This window comes from Ylistrum balloti, unplaced genomic scaffold (genome assembly GCF_031769215.1).
Source record: "Ylistrum balloti isolate Yb309-2 unplaced genomic scaffold, AGI_CSIRO_Ybal_v1 Utg371448, whole genome shotgun sequence".
NCBI classification, from domain to species: domain Eukaryota; kingdom Metazoa; phylum Mollusca; class Bivalvia; order Pectinida; family Pectinidae; genus Ylistrum; species Ylistrum balloti.
The window spans coordinates 164,542-185,128 of record NW_026782759.1 but is presented as its reverse complement, the minus strand read 5'-3'; the positions used below and the strand labels follow the sequence as shown (position 1 = coordinate 185,128).

The following is a 20,587-nucleotide window of genomic DNA, read 5'->3' as shown; positions in this document are numbered from 1 at the left end:
ACAAGAAAAAAAAAATTGAAACCAGCTTTCATTTTACTTGAACAATGCAGTATAGAACTGAAATTTTGAATCTAAGCACTTTAAGGTTGTAAAACAATGTTTGTATTTTTCTGTCAATATGAACGTTTTTTATCCTCAATCGGAAATGTCAAATGGGAAATGTTTGGCAGGTTGACGAGTCGTCCATTTCTTTAATACACATGTATTGATGATGTGTCAGTATGGTGTTTATGTGATCTAACTATCTGGAATGGAAATAACAGAATCATTTGTCCTCCTCCCTCAAGAAAGACGAATTTTATCTTGATTACTTATGTATCTTTTGTTATTGTGGAAGTTCACATTTCCTTTACTTAAGATCGTTCTGCATTAGCAGATCCGGTAAATCACAGCTATATGCACAGCGTATATCTAATTCTATTGTCGACCAATCATCGGATTTTTTTTTCTTTCGATATTTCAATACTACCTCCATCCCATACATTTCTTACCTTTGTGTTGACACCAGACTTGTAATATTGTTTTTTTATTTAAGTGGATGAAGGGTTACCGATTTGTTTAAATAGTTGACCTAGACCTATATTCAAGATCTCTTGGATTAAGTGAGTTGAGGTCTTAAAATTTCTTTTTCAACAAGCACTAGGTTCGAGGCAGTGGCATTTGTGTAGTAGCATGTAAAATTAATATGATTTCAACTTTGAAGAAAATGTTTTTATGTACCAACCAATGTCTCCTATTCAAGCTATAGTGTAGCTGAACAACTTCTTTTAGGCCTATTTGGCCTCTTTCATATATAGGTCTTTACAGTCCAATGACAGTTAAGGCCCGTGGGTCTCTTGTTTTCCTTCAGTGATAGAACCTGTACATAACCCAATATGTTGCCCTATTCGATACGGTTTCTACTTATATAAAGAGGCTGTCTGTATGATATCATGATTCGTTTGGTTTAAATTTTCTAAAACAACATAATATATATATATTTGCTGGTATGACCTTCATCAAGTATGGTATGTAAACGAATGTGTATAAATAACACACGTTTTGAATAGAGCAAAGCGATATACCTGAATGAACAAGCTCGCCTGCAGTCACATGATGACCTGTTAGGGACGAGAATACCAGCTGCTCAACAACTGTGGTTACACTTAAGTAGCAAGAGACATGTGTAATTGTTTACAAAACTTACTGTTCTTCATCTGTATTATGTTAAAGACGGCACATGGGCAAGCCAAATCACCACACATACTTTTCATAGTAGCAGACGACTTTGGTAAGTAAACTCACGGGTGTTAACCCTCGTACATGATATGCATAATATCTGCACAAACCACAACAACAGTCTAAATATAGAACAGTAAAATATGAATCAGATCCAATCAATAAGCATTTACAGTGTATAGCTAGATGAGTTGGGTCTACTACACAAATCAATAAACTAGAATGTAGATATAAACTTACTACAGAATACATCATTATTTAATGTCGCGTTTATATATCGCTGGCTATAAGGTCCAATATCAACTGACGCATCATAATTATGTTATACCCCACAAACAACCAATAGAAAACCATGTATTAAAAACAAAGGGAAAATATTCTTGATAAGATCAATTCTCTGACACTATTTCTTGTTATCTCAAATGACGAGAATGACCTGTTTTATTTGCATATCTCATATGGTGCTGATGAAAACAAGCAGGATAAATCTTGTTATGGTCCTATTCTACAATAGTTGGGAACTTTTTTCGAATTCTTTTTTTTTTAGTTTAATGTACTAGATTCTAGTTGGGTTTTCCCATTTTTTCACAATCCCTGGACGTAATTTAACATAATTTTGAAATTATTAGATATATAAAAATCACGAAATCTATAAAGTTTTACCGTCGTCATCACAAGTTGTCACTTAGGTTTCAAACTTTAGGACATTATTGTACTGTACTGGCGTTACTGTATATAACTTCCCACCTTCCATTGTTACAACACAGCTTTCAACAGACAGTGTTTAAGGTTTCAATATGTTTAACTGACAAACACGGGGATGTTAAATAGTTGGAGTCATGATATATTTCTGGGAAATATTCTGTTTTCTCGTACGATAGGAAGTTCGTCGTGTTCAATTTGTGTGTGAAACAAAAGTCATTTATCAGTAGCTTCATCGCCGTACCCAGTATATATTTCGTATGAAGTACACAAATATTGTCATGATAAGACAATAATATTAATCAAGATAAACAATGCTTACAATTTTTAATATTTATCATTCAACTTCAAATAAGTATCGTATATCTATTTATTGATCCGTTTCCGTATATTGCTTAATTGTTGATAAAAAAACAGACCCAAAAAACAATAGTAATTAATTTTCCCTGTACTGTAATATAGTTGTTAAAAGCAGCTACTGGCGCTATGTATAATCATAAACAGAACAGACGAAAACAATAACCAGACGAATGTACATGAAGAATAATATCGGTGAAAAGAATGATATATTTTCAATTCAATCAACTTAATGTTGTGTATTTTAGGATGGAATGATGTGGGATTCCGTAATCCAAACATCTCCACTCCAAACATCGACAAATTGGCAAAGGAGGGAATCATACTGGACCAGGCATATGTACAGCCTGTATGTTCTCCGTAAGTATGTTACACGTGTGTGATACATGTTTGTTCGCCATATGCATTTTTAAAATGTATTTTTTTTACACATATATATGTGTTCATCGTATTTATTTTTACACGTGTGTGATATATTTTTGTTCTCCGTAAGTATTTTTCACGTCTGTGATGTACATTTGCCATCGGTATTTTACAAGTGTATTGATGTGTTTGTTCGCCGGATATATTTTTACACGTGTGTTATATATCTTTGTTCACCGTGTGTAATTTTACACGTGTGTGATATATGTTTGTTCACTAGCTAGCTATTGTAATAATGGAAAAATGCATTTTGTATACAGATGTTACAATATTCGAAATGAAAACATAATTCCTCAAACGAATCTGTTTCTATTCCACAACACATCTATAGTTTTCATTAAATAGTATCCTTTTACAGCATATCACTATAAATGAATTTTGCCATTAACATCAATTTCCTTTGGTTTTTTTGCTATTGCCTTCCAGCAGAAATTTACATTGATTTACTTGCTGGTTTTTGTAATATGTGTTTTTTGTATAAGATGTTGTGCATATTACCACAAACACCTAATTGTCATGTAATATCGGTCATTCAACAGATATATTGATATTCTTGAATATGTACAGGTACATTATTAGGTATTCAAACCTATTCTGGCGTTCTGTTGCCTTTTTGTATATTGGTCTGGAGTCAATGAACCCCTGACCTATATAAAACAAGTTGATAGATCGCCATACAATGCTTTCGGTTAATTAGGTAACAGAGAAACGTAACTTTCTACAAACACATTGCATACTACAGCAAAGCATTCTGGTATCGGCGATAATCTAAATGATATTTTTTGTTTATAGTAATATGAATATTTTTGTATCGTAGATCCCGGAGTGCTTTCATGACAGGGATGTATCCTTTCAAAACGGGACTACAGGTAATCTCTCATTGCTGCATTTATACTATCTTAAAGTCAAATCTACAAAATTCTTTCATGACGACTAGTCAAATGAGCATTAGTTTGGAATGTAGGACATTAAAACAATGTAAAACAACACATGACAAATTAAAAATATTTAGTATATATTTATAACATTCTAACAATAATAGCAAAGTAAAGTTTCAGTCAATGTTTCGAATGATACTAAAGGATTATAACACTGAATCTATTCTATTTCTGTTTTAATTACGTTTTGCTTAACATTTGCAGCATTTGGTGGTTTGGCCTGACCAGAAGGTGTGCGCGCCAACTAATCTTACATTCCTACCACAACACCTGAAAAAACTTGGATATGCAACGCATATGATAGGAAAGTAAGTATTTAAGCAACGGCAATCTACTACTCTATCAATAAGTAACATGACCAATGTATTTTAACTCATGTTATTTGATCATAGGCGAAAAATAGTAATTACCACATTAATTTGAATGCGTGAACAGATGTCTTTTCATTAACTGTCACGCCTTGGTGTTTTATGTAATTTACAAAGTTGTCATAGAATTTTCTTAATAAAATATATGATAAAAATTGTACATTACGTTACCATACTGTGTATCTAGAACCGGATTAACACACTAGATGAAAACTTGACTACAAAACTGAAGCATATGATAGACAGTAAAACGGAAATCGCCAATGCGAGAACGGAAATGGAATATATGATAAGGAGAGACACAAGTCAGATAAACATAGAAATGAACGTGAAGGTCTGATGGCTGACATATACACTTCAGGGACACTCAGGAATTACACACTGGAGACAAACACACAAAATATTGTAATAAAACACTTGAGTTCAAAGACAAATTAAGAGACACTGAAAACAATTCTGCCACATCTAAAACCACGTGTCGATCTTAAATCCCAGATGTAATTTCCTTTTCAAAAGATTACATAGAATCGATTGGATATGAGAACGAGTTTTAAAATGATAAACCCATTTTGCTCCATAGTATTAGATAATATCAGATACATATACATGTGCTATTTACCAGTATGTCGCTGCTTGTACTGCATTTATAAAATCTAACTCAAAGTCATAATTGGTCTTTTCAACCGATGCATGGGCTACCTTATCATGTATATAATATACATGACGATGTTACTATTGTAGATGGCACCTTGGATTCTGTAAGTGGCAGTGTACACCCACCTACCGCGGATTTGATTCTTTCTATGGTTATTACACCAGTCACGAGGATTACTACAGAAAAAGTAACAGTATGTATCAACACGGGTTAAAATATGAACGTGTATGATGTCTTATAATTGCAAGGGAAAAGTGGAGAATAAATCTGAAATGGGTCCCCGGCCATATCTGAGTCAATTTTGATTGTTTTAGCAAGATTTTTAATGTTGTAGTATGAAAGTAATAGCCATATATATACGTGTGTTTAAGCAGCCTTTTCAATGTTGTGGTATGAAAGTAATATTATATATATTATATATACGTGTATAGATTTTGCTATGTAGATGCTTTTAGTTTGCCTTAAATAATAATCTGTCTGCAATATCTAATGATTTTATCTTTAAAGATGATAATAGAGAAACACAAATGTATAGAACTTTTAAATACAAATGTTCGACAGAATTACAAAGCTTTAGTGTTGGCAGCTCATGTAGTAGTTTCTGTTATGTTTGAGCATTGAAAGCATGATGATAATTCATGCAACTACGAAAGGAAAGAAGAATTGTCAACTGTGTAAATACGCGTAGCGCATTCATAATACATTTTGTAATTGGTTTTTTTCCCAAGTGCAAATTTCGCAAGAGCAGAACTAGCTTGTCGGCTCCGGGTCAGCTGAAGTTGATTGTTAGGTGTTGAACCAGACGAGAATGAAAGCGTACTGCTAATATAAGCTTTTTGTGTGGATATTTAAATTTATTTGAAATACTTATCGAATGTAAAGTTTGCTATCTGTGACTGGGTACATCGTAGTAAAGTTGTATATCAAGAATTCCATTCACGAAAAAAAAGTAGTTTTGTCAGGTCTCCTGCGTTTATTCGAAGAACCAATCAGAATCAAGGGGCGTGCTTTATTCATTTTTGTACGCCACTGTCAAAGAAATTTCGCACGACATTGAATTCCATGTAGTATTTACCGTACAAACAACTAAAACTAAATAATATTCCAGAATTGTTAACATATTAATCGAGACAATAAATATCGCCATTTATTAGTAAGAATAGGTAGCATTTACTGACAACAATAATTATTCCATCTCAAATTGTAGGTCATGATAAACTTCTTGGATTTGACTTCAGGAAGAACATGGAAACTAATGAAGAAGCGATTGGCACGTACTCTACGGTGAGATAAAATATTTTCACAATGTGGTAATTTTATCTAAAGTATCTATGTAAAGAGAATAGTCAACATGTATATTAAAACACTTACGTGACTTGATTAACACAATATTTCAATCCTAACTAACCGTTTCACTACTTCTAGAATTGGTTGGTTAATTTATCTCTTATTCAAAATTCTACAAATTATTCATAGTACTAATAAATCAGCGTGTAGTACTAATATATACACCAGCAAAGCTTTAACGGATTAAGAATTACTTGGAAATGTTATGTTTCCGCTCTTAAATTACCGTATCTCATGTCAAAATGTATATAAATCTGTCTTGTGTTCACATACCGCCCTTGCTTGATCGCTTTTCAGTTAGCATAAGAAAATAACATAGTTGATTAAAATATCATGAATTCATCTCGTGTCTGTATCTGACCTGTCTGGTTCAATTGTTTAACGTTTTTGAAAGGATCTATGCATCCACCATTTAAACATCTTCCGTCATCGTCATTAGTACAGAGGAATCCACTAAGATGTGTACGTAACACTTTACTGGTGTTATCTACGGGGAACATATCCGCATATCTACTGCTGTTCACATTAGATCCATCTATTAATTTCATTAAGTTAAATGGAGACCCATTTAGATATAAATTATTAAAGTTTTCAAAACAGTGTATTTATAGTAAATTATTTTATATCAATGTTGTTTCCAATCTAACATTCTTTTTCAGTTTCAGTATACTACCAGAGCGCTGAATTTGATTTCACAACACAACAAGAGTCAACCATTTTTCATGTATATGCCTCTACAATCCGTTCACGCGCCGATTCAGGTAACGGAAAAACTAATTTGTTCTACACAAAACCGAAAAGTTTGCTTTTTTACCTGATATAACTTTAATCTCCATCTATATACAATGTAATAGTATTTTAAAAGGTCATTATCTATTTGACGACAAAATGCGTGTACAGATTATGTGATGACCGGATTTGAAGAAATAGTATAACGAGTAGTTGTTAACTTCATAGGTTACATCAGACTGTTAAAAAAATGATTGGAATTCTAAGAAATCGACAATAGCCGACAACAGCCTGACAAATATATATAATAATATATATAATATATATATATACCATGGTACATCGAGATGCTAAAATTTTAATCTTTGTGTATCATAGAGCACCACGATAGAAAAAAATATAAAAATTTACATTATTTTGTCAGGCTCTTGGTGGCCAGCGTAGAAATCAGATTAAAATATGAATACATGAAAAAGGAGAATTAGAGCAGAAAGAAGACACATTATACATAATGTGGAAACCAATTAGTATTGCTTACTACTATGATTGTATAATATGATACTAACCTCTAAATTCTGCTTACGTGAGTCACCTTCTGGAAAGACAATTTGATGAATAGAGTAATTGTATTTCAGGTGCCCATTGAGTATGAAAATATGTACAACCATATACGTAATGAAGGCAGAAGAAAATTTTCTGGTGAGACTCAATTTATTTTCTTGATGGAATATAGGTAAAGAACAGAACTTTATAAGATGATGTGTTAATTATCAGTATCAGATTGTGATATGATGACTATGTCCCTTTCCTGAAAGAAATGTTTCGGGATAATTTCCATGGTGAGATGCTGCAGATCATTGTGTATATACAACCTAAGCAAACTTAAGGATATCGTCGTTCAATGAAATTAATGTGTGGTTATCATTTATCTCTAGGAATGGTGACAGCAATGGATGACGTCATCGGTAATGTCACAGAGGCTCTGAAGGCAAACGACATGTATGACGACACACTTATTATCTTTTCGTCAGATGTGAGTTCAACTGTTTAGGAAACATATCGAAATTTTTAATGTTCAACGTTTAGAATATAAATTGGAACATGAATTAAATAATTTGAAATTACCATCGAAAGTCTACCAACAACATATTTTACATGATATGCTTCTTTCCGTCTCTTCTCACTATACCCGCCGTGTGTGATCTGTGAACATTGTGTCTAGAACTAGCTGTTTTTAAATCAGGACCTCTCTCGAAAATGTCAATATTCAAATATCGTTACTTTTAAAATATTCTGGATAACATATTTACGTTTTTATGTCGTCGCAGAATTGACCTAAGGATTTCATTTGATAAACTAGATTTCCTTTAATGTGAAACATGTTATATAACCATTGTAATTTGTGACGATATATTAACATTTTGGTTATCTGTAAACCTGTATTTTGAGAAAGTATAATCTTGTCAGGTTTCGATATTTGTTTTAGGCTTACAATTTCTAAATCATGGGCATTTGACCAAAACAACATGTTTGTTCATTTGTACGACTGTTTAATAATTTGAATGAGTCTTGTTATCACCATTTGTTTTTCTTTTGATTCCAAGAATGGCGGCTGGCCTGCCGAATATGGAAACAATTTCCCACTACGAGGCTCTAAGATTACGGTATACGAGGGTGGTACCAGAGTGACGTCATTTGTTCATGGGACCGGACTTAAAAAGACAGGATACACTTATCGTGGGTATGTTCAAATTTGCACTTCTGGATTCGATTTACAAAGGCGATATGAAATTACCTGAGATGTATTGTTCACTAGTTAAATCGGTAAAGCAATTATTCAAAAGTTTCAGAAAAATAAAAGATGATGTTTTGAATATTGTAGAAAACCACTGGAGTGGGAACCACCTTTCTATACATTTAGAGTTCGATGAAATAGATGAGAACAATGAATAAACTGTACGATATAGCTGTTTTGTTCTCCTAGGACTCATCATTGATGTTGAATATTAAACTTTGAAGCCTGGGAAGCGCCTGATAGTGATAGAAAGAAAAGCCAAGATTAAAGATGTGGACATGCAATGTCATCATAATGCACTTTTTTGTAATGATTGTAGCTCTGGTAATTCTAGCATGTATGTGTATATTCTAAACCGTGCTGAGTTAGATGGCGGGTGTCGTTGATGAAGCCGAAGACGCTTACCCTTCCGGAACACCTAATCTAATTGTCCTTGTACTTTGCAAGGTTTGCAAATTTTGCTTGTGCAGTAAATAACACATAAAAAACAAAATGGTTTACATTATGCAAGCTATTGGCAAAGCAGAAAGCGAGTATTATGCACCTGAGAGATTGGTTGTAGTGCTTAAAAATCATTGTTTTCTATTTGTCCACGTGAACATTGATCACATATCCTCTATCCGTTATCGTCGTCAATTGAAACTGTCGATCATGATAAAAACGTCCCATGGCAATAAGATCGTTTTACATTCCTTTTTATTGACCTTGGCATATTCAATAGTTACAACATATTCTATTAAGTAATCTCATTCAATTCAGGCGGATGCACACGTGACTATTCAGTTAAATATGTAAAAGCAGCTTGTGTTTTAAATGATACGACTTACAACCAACTGAAAATATGACAGAAAAAGAGAGACAATACCATACACTATTTGTAAGCGCATATGTAAAGAAAGTATACAAGGAGGCAGTATCAATAAACAGGGTATGTAGGGGAATTAAAGGTCATAATACATCTGCAATCTATATGTGTTTCAGGATGATTCACGCCGTTGATTGGAGTCCAACGATAGTAGCGGCTGCCGGTGGAGTTCCTGGTACTACAGTTGTATCTTTGAGACATAACGTTATATTGAATCTATTTATACTATATGTGTTGAGAAGCCTTAAATCATATAATCATTATTTTTATTTGTTAAAATTGTTATCTTCTGTAAACAAGCCACACCTTCAGGTTTTAAAATCTTATGGATTTAGCGATGGTGAATTATTATCAGTAGAATGAATGATTGTTGAATGTTGAACATGTACAAAAACAATTTCACGATCAATGACTTTTCATTATAACATATAACAATTATTATAATTCTGCTAAATTAGAAAGGGAATCAGTGGTAATACCTATATTTGTGTATTTTAGATAAGAACATTGACGGCATAAGCCAGTGGGATAATATTAGGACGGGAGGTCAGTCAAGCCGGACAGAATTTATATACAACCTTGATGATCTGCCTCCGTATCAGACAGGTCACGCAGCTATCCGGTGAGAGTACATTTAGAAGATCTAAAGATATTTCTCTTTTTCAGTCAAAAGTCGTCTCTTTTTTCATTGATACATATGGTTAAAACAACTATGCAACATTATAGGAAATGGAGCATATCACTGCGGTTTGGTAGTAAAACAAAGGCATTCCATAACATGCTGGACTAGTCGTCAGTCAATTTATATAAGTTTATTATTTCAAATAAGAGCACATAATTTATAATTGCTATAAAACGTTTCCGATAATTATTTAGGAGTTGGCATTTTATAAGATTTGGTATTCATCCAGAAATTAAATTAAAATCATTACTAGATTGCGCGGATGGTATATTGAATAGTATAGTCACACATGGAGAACAGAAACTCGCACATTGTGTCGAGTTGTTGAGTATTGAATATTAGGAAAGTCGGGCAACTCACGCATTTTGTTGTATAATTTAGTTACATTACGACAGTTCACGTGTGGACAGAGTTGAATCAAATATCAAATCTTTCAAATGTGCTCCTGATAAGGGATAACACTTTCAATAGATTATCACTGAGCACAGTTTTACATGTAGATATAATACAAATATGTAAATGAACCAATTTATGGTTTGCATGAACGTCCATGATTATGTGCATTAATGTACGGGTATATATGGTAACTACATATTTACTACAATAACCAATAAGGCGATAGTTTAGCTTCTTTCTTAATATCCCCTTAAAGATTTTTTTTTTTTCAAAATTTCGCTGGATGATTCATCAGGTATGTTTTAAGAACAACGTCGTTTTTGTGGTATGTCAAGTATGTTTCGTAACATATCAAATACACAAGGATGTCATGGTTCTACAGTTTTTTCAATTTGCTATTTATCGACAGTATGGGAGATTACAAGCTGATTGTCGGTTACCCGGGATTGTACCCTAACTGGTATCCCCCTCCCACATACACGGATGATAATTACATCAAGGAAGTGCCCTACGACGCCAGCCAGAATAACAAAACACAGTTGTTCAATCTAAAAGGTGATTCTTTTTTCTTTCATATCTATCTTAATTAACTACACTTACTATCGCTGGATTTGATCTATTTTTATTGACGTAAATTATGTTTATATTGTTACTCTATATGTCTTGAAAAATACATGTTTATTTCATATATTATTACGTCAAAAGTAAATAATTCTATTCAATTAACATAACCAGCTCGTCAAAATAGTTGTATAGTGTAACAATATGGGATATCCATCCCTCTACTAAAATTTAAGTAGTTTTTTTTTTCGATTGAGCTTATGCGTTTAATAATTTCTTAGGGACGAACTTGTTATAAAATCTTTTTATCTTATTTACGAAAGAAAAAAATCTTTGCTACAGAAATGAAAACATAATAAGTGAAAAAACGAAAAAGGAATAAAGTAACACTCATAGACGGCAAGACGTCTGGACGTAAAATTCATGCCAAAAATTTATATCACTATTTGTTTTGACATATTTCTGACATTTCTTTATTACAATTCTGCTAAAAATAGAATTGCATATCCAGAAAAATCTAAAAGTCTATTGTATCTTTAACTCCATAGCAACCTGTTTTTATTTTTGAATTTTTATTATTTTGAATGGAAAGATATGAAAATTACGCTTAAAACATCCAAATCCACATTTGATCCCTTGTCTTACAGATGATCCAAACGAACACGATGATCTATCGACGAAACTTCCTGACTTGGTGGAGAAACTTCGGACAAGGATGGCGGAGTATCACAAACAGATGGTTCCGGCTAACTACCCAGCGGGTACGTCAACGGCCGACCCGAAGAACTATAATGGCTTCTGGACCCCTGGATGGTGCTAACTTTCTTTTCTGACAACGGAATAAGAGTACAATCTAACTCATGTAATCATAAGCCCCACACAATATATTTCAATGAAGTCAAACACATATCTTATACAACATTAAAATGTAAGAGAATACAAAATATGTCACAATGGATAAAAAAAGTCCAATTTGCTCTTTCGACATGGTGAAACGAAAGTAGTACTTTTCTAGTTGCGACAATTCTTACGGAATAACTGAGTACAGGTTGTTATGACATTCGAGTTTACAGACACTATAAGATCTTCCTTCAGTGGTTTCAACATCCATGGACACTGTTTGCAAACGACATAAGATTTTGTAAAAATATATAACTTAGATATTTGATGGTCTTCTAGAAATCGGTGACGATTAGGGAAATCGATTGCTTTGGTAAGAGCCTCGTCCCTTCTTTTATAAGATTCCTGTTTAGGACCAGTGGATGTTTAATATGAACAAAAGAAAGATTTACAGGGAGAATCGTACATGGTGAATAATACCAGGTGTTCCGAAAGTGTAAGCTCTTCTGCTTCATCGACGACACGCGCCATGTAAGCCTTTGTCAATCCAAGTAATATCATATTCTCCAACAAGAACAAGGTATACCACAATTAAACCAACAGGCAAAGGCAAGAGCATTGAAAGTCCATTTATGACAGCGGTCATAAACTGAGAATCCGGGAATCGAGGAACCAGATAAATAACAAATTTCAGAACTGTTTCATTTAATGTTATGAAACGATTTTCTTTGCGTTTTTTCGTCTTAGCAAAAATTCTGAGATCATTATTATTTATTGTATTGTCTGTTCCGTCATATTTTTTGTTGATACTAATTGTGTTCAGATATAATGAATACATGTTATGATAGTATCAATATATAAAACAATTGAAGTGTTTAATACTCTCTAATTGCTTGTAACGTTCCATTGTGTAACAAGTGCGAGAGAAGGGTTTGCTTGATGTGAAAATGCAGTTGTTTATGAAAAATAGTCGGTTGGGCTTTTCTATGATTACATCAAAATGAAATAATATTCATTTCCTTTCTTCAAAACTTTGCCTGAAATTATTTTGTCTTATTACATTAATGATATTAGAAAATGGCCAAAAAACGTAGTTGGTTGGTATGGATCGTATGTAAACATATTTATACTACTATACTTCTGTGACTGCTATAAGTATGTACTATAAGGTTGTGTTGTGCCTTGTTTTCATTGGATAAAATATGTCGATTTGATAATAAGCATTTTGTTTTTGATTTAGAAATATATTTTTGTCATCGCGATAACAATTTATACAAATAAAACTCTGAAAAATATAGTAAAGTTTTAAGTGTTATTTCTTGAAAAATGCACAACACCAGCAAATAATATAGAAAGTGTTGCTGTCTTGCTGAGAAACAAAACAAAACAACGTTGTAAACTAGCTAAACAAAAAAAAAAAAAAAGAAACAAAAACACACTGTCAGGGACAGACTGCTACAAAACCTGTAGATGTAGTCTGCATTTCATATAATGTAACTGTATTATTAACACAACTAAAATTATTTGTTAATAATACTTAGATATCCTGTTGTCAAATGAGCGCACTTGTTAGTTTATATATGGAGGAAAAATATTTCAGCTTCTCACTATTATGTGAAATTTAATGATGAGCTGCTTAACTATTTGGTTCTTGGTCATGGCAGGTTCGTTTTGATTTTGTATGATGTAATATTTGTACATACAATTTTACCGTACATGTATTGGAACATATTTGCCTCTTCATGTGTAGATTAATCACCACCCCTTTTCATGAGGTCATTACCAGTTTTACCTTTAGAAGAGCCCAAGCTTATAGAATCTGGAGGTCTTCATCATTAGATGTAACATTAAATACATTAATAACATATCTCACTAGAATATTTCTTATACAAAACGGAAACACTAACCTGGGTACTATTAAAACACTGGTCACCATATTTTTGAAGTTTTAATCTAATTATATATTATAATCTAATTCAAATAATTCGTGTGTATTTCTTAGAGTATCTTTTTTTCTTTAATCAATTCATCTCCTCAACAATGTATTCAAGAGATAAAAAGAAACGCAACTTCGGTTTTTGTTATATAACTTTTAGATACGTGGACGAAATTTCATTAAATTTGACACTGAGCTACCTCTATGCACTGTGCATGACCCCGGTCGAGACTGCATGCTTTCAACAGATTTACCAAGATAATGTGCATCCGGGTTCCCCTTCATCATATGCTGGTAAATGAATACAAATCGAACATTGGAACAGTACAGATCAGTCACACGACCATTGCTTTCCGGAACGACTGTAGAGCGAAATTGTCGCGATTGAGAGCGGTAAATATGGTGTCATTGCTCTAATAAAATAGGGGCATTCACAACGTCATGTAACCCAGAAAAATGGTTACATGAGACAACCATATCCCGATTAGTTGGGTGTCTCCGGGCAACAGGGAGCTTGTGTGACTTTCACAAAAGCGAACGACCGTGCATTACGTCCCGACGTCAAGATATAGGCATACGTCTCTGGCACTTCCTTAACCAATCTCATACGGAGACGGCACGCCAAGTTGTTGACTATCATGGTCGGCAATTGTGTCAAAGACAGCAAGGAATCTGTAGCGGGAGTTTTATTTAAGGCCACGACGTCCCTTTGTTGGTCCGCCACTTACGCTGAGGCGACGCCAATGTCGAATGCAATGGCTGCTTTCTAATGCACTCAGTTAATCATTGGATGGACGACATCGTGTCGTCGACGTCGTGGTGAGCGATATTTTGACGCTTGTGAATGGAAAGCGACCGATTCGAGAGAGTGTCTTATGGTATTGGTCGAGATATCTCTCGTGGTTATTCATGTTTTTTTGGGTTTTTTTTTTATTTCCTTTCAAATTTATTTATTTATTATTATTTTTACATTCTTTTCATTCAATGATAAACAAATAGATACAGAAATATCCTCTCGCAGGAGGGCTCACATTCTTCACTCGCCTTTCACATAACCATTCATCCTAAATACATGTAGCTGTAGCCTGACATATAGCTATTTGTTTACAGTAGATAAAATAGATATCACATTCATTCCAACAAAGAATTTCGATTTGTTTATAAGTATATAAACATATTAAAATATTAAGACAATAAAAAGACGTATTAATTATTCATAACTATTTGTTGTATGCGCGTCGCTTGAGTCGAACGCGCCCACGATTATTCCATGCACTAGTATAGGCGCCAACGGTACTTTAACCATTCATGGAAATCTTACAGCACTAACATATCGGGATCAAGTCTTGAAACCAAACCTCCCTCCTCTTATCCATCAGTGTAACCTCAAGTTGTAGCAGGACAACGCGAGACCCCATTTTGCTTCGGTTTGTCGTGCCTTTCTGGCTCAGAACAAAGCCCCAGTCCAGAATTATCCCCAATCAAGCATCTGTGGAATGAAATGGAGGATGGGGAAGCACGTCAACGTCCTATATAATGTCGCTCAACTCACGCAGGCCATTATTCAGGACTGGCATACTATCTCTCAAGGTACAATACACACCCTGCAGGGGTCAATTTTAGACAATGAGCAGCGAGTGAAGCTAGAGGTGGGCACACAAACTATAGATTTTGATCAGGAAACGACGTAGACAGATTACCTTTGTTTTGTTTTTTGTGTTAGGACAACAAAAATCAACAAAATGTATTCAGTAATGACGAAATAATCGAAAAACCCCAAACGATGAACTAATCATGTAAAATAATAACTATCGAATAGCTAGTATGTAATATATACAATGTCAAATCTCTCCTGAAAAAAAGTGTCTTTTTTCAAATATAGTTATTATTGTACAAATGTGGCTCTTTCACTGAATACATTCAATAACATGTATTGGGGAGGGATAACTCCATCAGAAGTTTCTGCTCTATTACAACATGCGTTTACCTGTATGTTTCGTGAACTACTAATTACACCTGATGTATTTCTTGTATATTTAGTTTGCATAGTCGTCTGCACACAATTTTAACAGCTTGTTCGTCTGCACTCAATTCTAACAGCATGTTCGTTTGCACTCAACTGTAACAGCTTGTCTAGATATAAATTGACAAAATTAGCGTACAGTCTATTCGAGAAAACAAGGCATGCCAGCAAAAATATATCGTAAACGAAACTAGACATTGATATCAATTTTATCTGAGATTGCTATAACTCTTTACGAATATTCCTTGCCAGAGACAGGGTATAATGAACAAAAATATTTAGACTCGTGTAATCAATCTCATATAAATCCATGTTCGTGTAAGATCTTGTATGCATAATACATAGGTATCGGAAAACTGCCATTTTTTGCCAGCTATCAGATACATTTACTCCAGACACTTTGCCAAACAATATTGGCTGAACATTTAGCATGGTGTATAACAGAATGCCTATATATGTTGTGTATTTCTATATGATTTCAAACAGAAGGAAATATCTTCAAACCCCCAAATACTGGATTCAATGGAGACAGAGGATTCCTATCCAGACAACTGACGAACTACTACCGCAGTAGTACTCTGGCGCTGTGCGTGCCACACAAAATCTCAAGCAGAGTAGAGCTCACAGTTATAGATGCCATATCTGTACCGCTATGCTCCTCGGAACGTGTACCCCAATGCCAAACCTGTAGTTCCCGTGATTGGCTGACCTTACTGTCTGCTAAGGCCCTGGTGCCGACTCTCACTGATAAAACCGTCGTGGCCTTGATAAGGTAGCTGGTGTCGTTGTGACCGGTTGGAAAAGCTTAAAAGAATAGTAACGAAGATTGACTCGCATACAACACTTGCACATTATTATGACACAATCAACTACTATTATAAATGAAATTATCCCCAGAAATACTCCTAAATTACACAGTTCATGATACATTTCGAAGAGATATAAAGGTAATAACATAACGAACGACTAATGCGGGCTCAGAATAACATAACGACCATCTAGAAAACAATGTATGAGACATTATACGGCAACTCACGGCTTCCATACTTTTTCAAACACGCATACGTTCTCACCTGAGTATTCTATACGCTTATAAAATACATATAACTTATAATAACTGCAAGAAGTTATAAAAACAGCTACAATAATAACATTCCTAGCAAATACTAAGATACAATCTAAGAAAGGACACCCTAGTGTAGCTTCATACATAAAAACAACAATGCTACGCACAAACAACGAGTGTTTATCAAAGATATTTATTAAGAAAAAGGCTAAGAAAGCAATAATGCGAAGAAAGAGATATTAAGATAGACTTACCACAGTCTACAATCTGTGCCTGTATATTGTCCCTGTAGTGGTTACATCGGGTAAATAACCCGTAAACAACCGCCTGCGGAATTCACTCGACCTCCATGAACTCCCACTCACCTGGTCACTCGGTCGCTCGACAGGGATAACGAAAATACCGAACGTAGACAACAACATATACATACATACGACGTGACATTTGTTTCATTTAATATATTGTCAGTGTCAGTGAATCCAAAGAATGGTTTTTCATTTAGAATTTTTTATATCATGCAATGTCTATGGTGGTGTTGCAGGCATTGTAATCCTCAAGTTTATTATGTCCTTATTACACTAGTTAAAACGTAATTAATCATAATTTAGGTTCCATCCTGTCGATATCCATTACCAATTTATTGTGACGTTTTCTGATCCAAATACGGATACCAGTACCCGTAATCCCACCTTGAATTCTAAATATATACTCATATTTTTTGTCAAGTGTTGCATTTGCTCCACCTTACTGTATTTTCGTATTTCTATATATAGTAACAGTCCGAGTACAGTTACAACGACGAATACACCACAGTGAGGATGCATATCTGTTTAGCGTTAGGACATGCGTATAATTGAACGATGGCGCCTGTGTGTTGGATATTACAAAATTAAAAAAGACATAGGCATCCTTTCTTTTTCGGATAGCTTTAATTTTCAATTAAAAAAAAGTTTAAGGATAAAATACTTAGCTAACACTGATCCAAACATAAGCAGCCACTGTATTCGTTTCGGAAAGAAATAGTTGTGTGACTGATCTGTACTGTTCCAATGGTGAAGGTGAACCAGAATGCACATTTTCTTGAAAAATCTGTTGAAAGCATGCAGTCTCAACCGGGGTCGTGCACAGTGCATAGAGGTAGCTCAGTGTCAAATTCAATTAAATTTCGTCCACGTGTCTAAACCTTATATAACAAAAACCGAAGTTGCGTTTCTTTTTACCTCTTGAATGCATTGTTGAGGAGATGAATTGATTAAAGAAATGATACTCTTATACATACAGACAAATTATTTGAATTAGATTATAATATATAATTAGATTAAAACTTCAAAAATATGGTGAACGGTGTTTTAATAGTACCCAGGCTTAAAATGTTTTAGTGAGATATATATTGAATGTTACATCTAATGATGAAGACCTCCAGGTTCTATAAGCTTGTGCTCTTCTACAGGTAAAATTAGTAATGACCTCATGAAAATGGGCGGTGATTAATTTACACACGGAGAGGACAAAATGTTCCAATACGTGTACTGTAAAACTGTAATTGCATTATTACATACAAATTCAAAACGAATCTGGCATGACCAAGGACCAAATAGTTAAACAGTTCACCATTTAACTTCACATAATAGTGAGAAGCTGAAATATTTTACACCGACATTCCTTAAACCTGTATCCTGACCATTATTTTTCAATAAATTGATAATAGGATATAAAATTAATAAAATATGTATTGTTAAGTCACTAAAATATGTACATTTTACACAAATAACTACTTATCTTTTTTAATGATCAGATTGTTTTCCCTCCATATTCAGATGAAAAAATAGAAAAATAAATATAAAAGATTCATATAGCGCCCTATGTAATTTCACAAATTACTCTAAGGCTCTTTACAGTACATGTAAAAATTTCAGTCATGGTATCAATAATAAAACACCACATGTACATGTAGCAAAAATTACTAGTCATAGAAAAAGCACACCTGAACGGATGGGTCTTTTAAAAGTGGCGAGTGTTGTTGCTTTCCTGGTTTGTGATGGTTGGTTATTTCACAGTGTGGCAGCTACTATCCTAAAACATCGGTCACCACAAGTCACAGTACGCGACTTAGGCACACATAGCAGGGGCTCAGCCTCTGACCGTAATGAACGTGAAGGCTGGTAGGGAGTGAAGAGCTCTAATAACAGGTGCGCTGATTTGACAACAGGATATCTAGGTATCAACAAATTATTTAAGTTGTGTTAATGATACAATTACAGCATAAAAATGCAGATTACATTACAATTTCTGTTGCAGTCTGTAATTGACGTGTTTTTTTCTTCTTTTGTTTTTTGGTTTAGCTAGTTTACAACGGATCAACAGTCTGTACAAATTACAAGGATATATATTTCATTTTCTCAGCAAGGCGACAGCACTACCTATATTATTTGCTGGTGTTGTGCATTTTTCTGGTTACAAGAAATAACACTTAAAACTTTACTATATTTTTCAGAGTTTTATTTGTATAAATTGTTATCGCTATGACAAAAATAAATATTTCAAAATCAAAGACAAATAGTTTATTATTAAATCGACATATTTTGTCCAATGAAAACAAGGCACAACACAACCATATAATACATAATGATAGCAGTTATAGTGGTAAGTAGTATAAATATGTTTACATATGATCCATACCAACTAACTACATTTTGCTTCCATTCAATAAGATTATTAATGTAATTAAGACAAAGAAAAGACCAACCAACAATTTTCACAAACAACTGAATATTCACCTCCTTCGAATCCACATACACACGTGTTATATATCTGTTTCCTCGTTTCCCGGATTCTCGTTTATGACCGCTGTCATAAATGGACATTTTTGATGCTCTTGAGTTTGCCTGCTGGTTTGTTTGTTATATACCTTGCTCTTGTTTGAGAACGTGACATTACTTACTTGGATTGGCCAAGTACTCTTTCGGAAAGTTAGGTCTTATTCTCCTTGTCTTTTTTTGCAAGATTCATCATGTAAATCTTTGTTTTGTTCATATTAAACATCCCTTGGTCCTAAACAGGAATCTAATAAAAGGGACGACGCACTTACCAGAGTAATCCATTTCCCTAATCGTCATCGATTTCTAGAAGACCATCAAATATCTAAGTTATACAATTTTACAAAATCTTATGTCGTTTGAATACAGTGTCCATGGATAATGAAACCACTGAAGGAAGATCTTATAGTGTCTGCAAACTTGAATGGCATAACAACCTGTACACAATCAAAATCTAACTCATGTAATCATAAGCCCCACACAATATATTTCAATGAAGTCAAACACATATCTTATACAACATTAAAATGTAAGAGAATATAAAATACGTCACAATGGATAAAAAGTCAATATTGCTCTTTCGACATGGTGAAACGAAAGTAGTACTTTTCTTGTTGTAGCATTTCCTACGGAATAACTGAATAAGGAAGTTATATACAATATTATGTCACGGGGGTGTACCACGTCACTGTCATCTATATTTGATGATGAACTGATGATTGTTATTGCTAATCATATTAATATTATTTACGCAACTAAGATGGGTACATAATTTGACAATTCAACATAAAAACTTTAAACAGACAAACTTATTAGAAATACTGTAGCTGATATAGGAAGCGAAGTCTTACACTTCCAACAATAGTCAGT

The 20,587-nt window shown here is 33.9% G+C and overlaps 1 protein-coding gene across 1 annotated transcript; it reads left to right on the top strand.

The window, feature by feature from the left end:
- Positions 1-1,161: 1,161 nt before the first annotated feature.
- Positions 1,162-12,328, top strand: LOC132562574 (arylsulfatase B-like). Its single transcript, XM_060227321.1, has 14 exons — positions 1,162-1,270; positions 2,526-2,637; positions 3,518-3,569; positions 3,843-3,946; positions 4,748-4,854; positions 5,869-5,945; positions 6,668-6,769; positions 7,373-7,436; positions 7,673-7,770; positions 8,342-8,478; positions 9,514-9,572; positions 9,896-10,019; positions 10,885-11,030; positions 11,684-12,328. The coding sequence occupies exons 1-14, from the start codon at positions 1,162-1,164 to the stop codon at positions 11,854-11,856; spliced, it is 1,464 nt and encodes a 487-aa protein (XP_060083304.1). The 3' UTR covers positions 11,857-12,328.
- Positions 12,329-20,587: the final 8,259 nt, after the last annotated feature.

Bases quoted from the DNA above. Each gene is read 5' to 3' on its own strand.
- LOC132562574 (XM_060227321.1), top strand. From the start codon at position 1,162: ATGTGTAATTGTTTACAAAACTTACTGTTCTTCATCTGTATTATGTTA. The intron at 2,638-3,517 runs GTAAGTATGTTA...TTTGTATCGTAG, and splicing joins GTACAGCCTGTATGTTCTCC to ATCCCGGAGTGCTTTCATGA. The intron at 9,573-9,895 runs GTACTACAGTTG...TGTGTATTTTAG, and splicing joins GGCTGCCGGTGGAGTTCCTG to ATAAGAACATTGACGGCATA.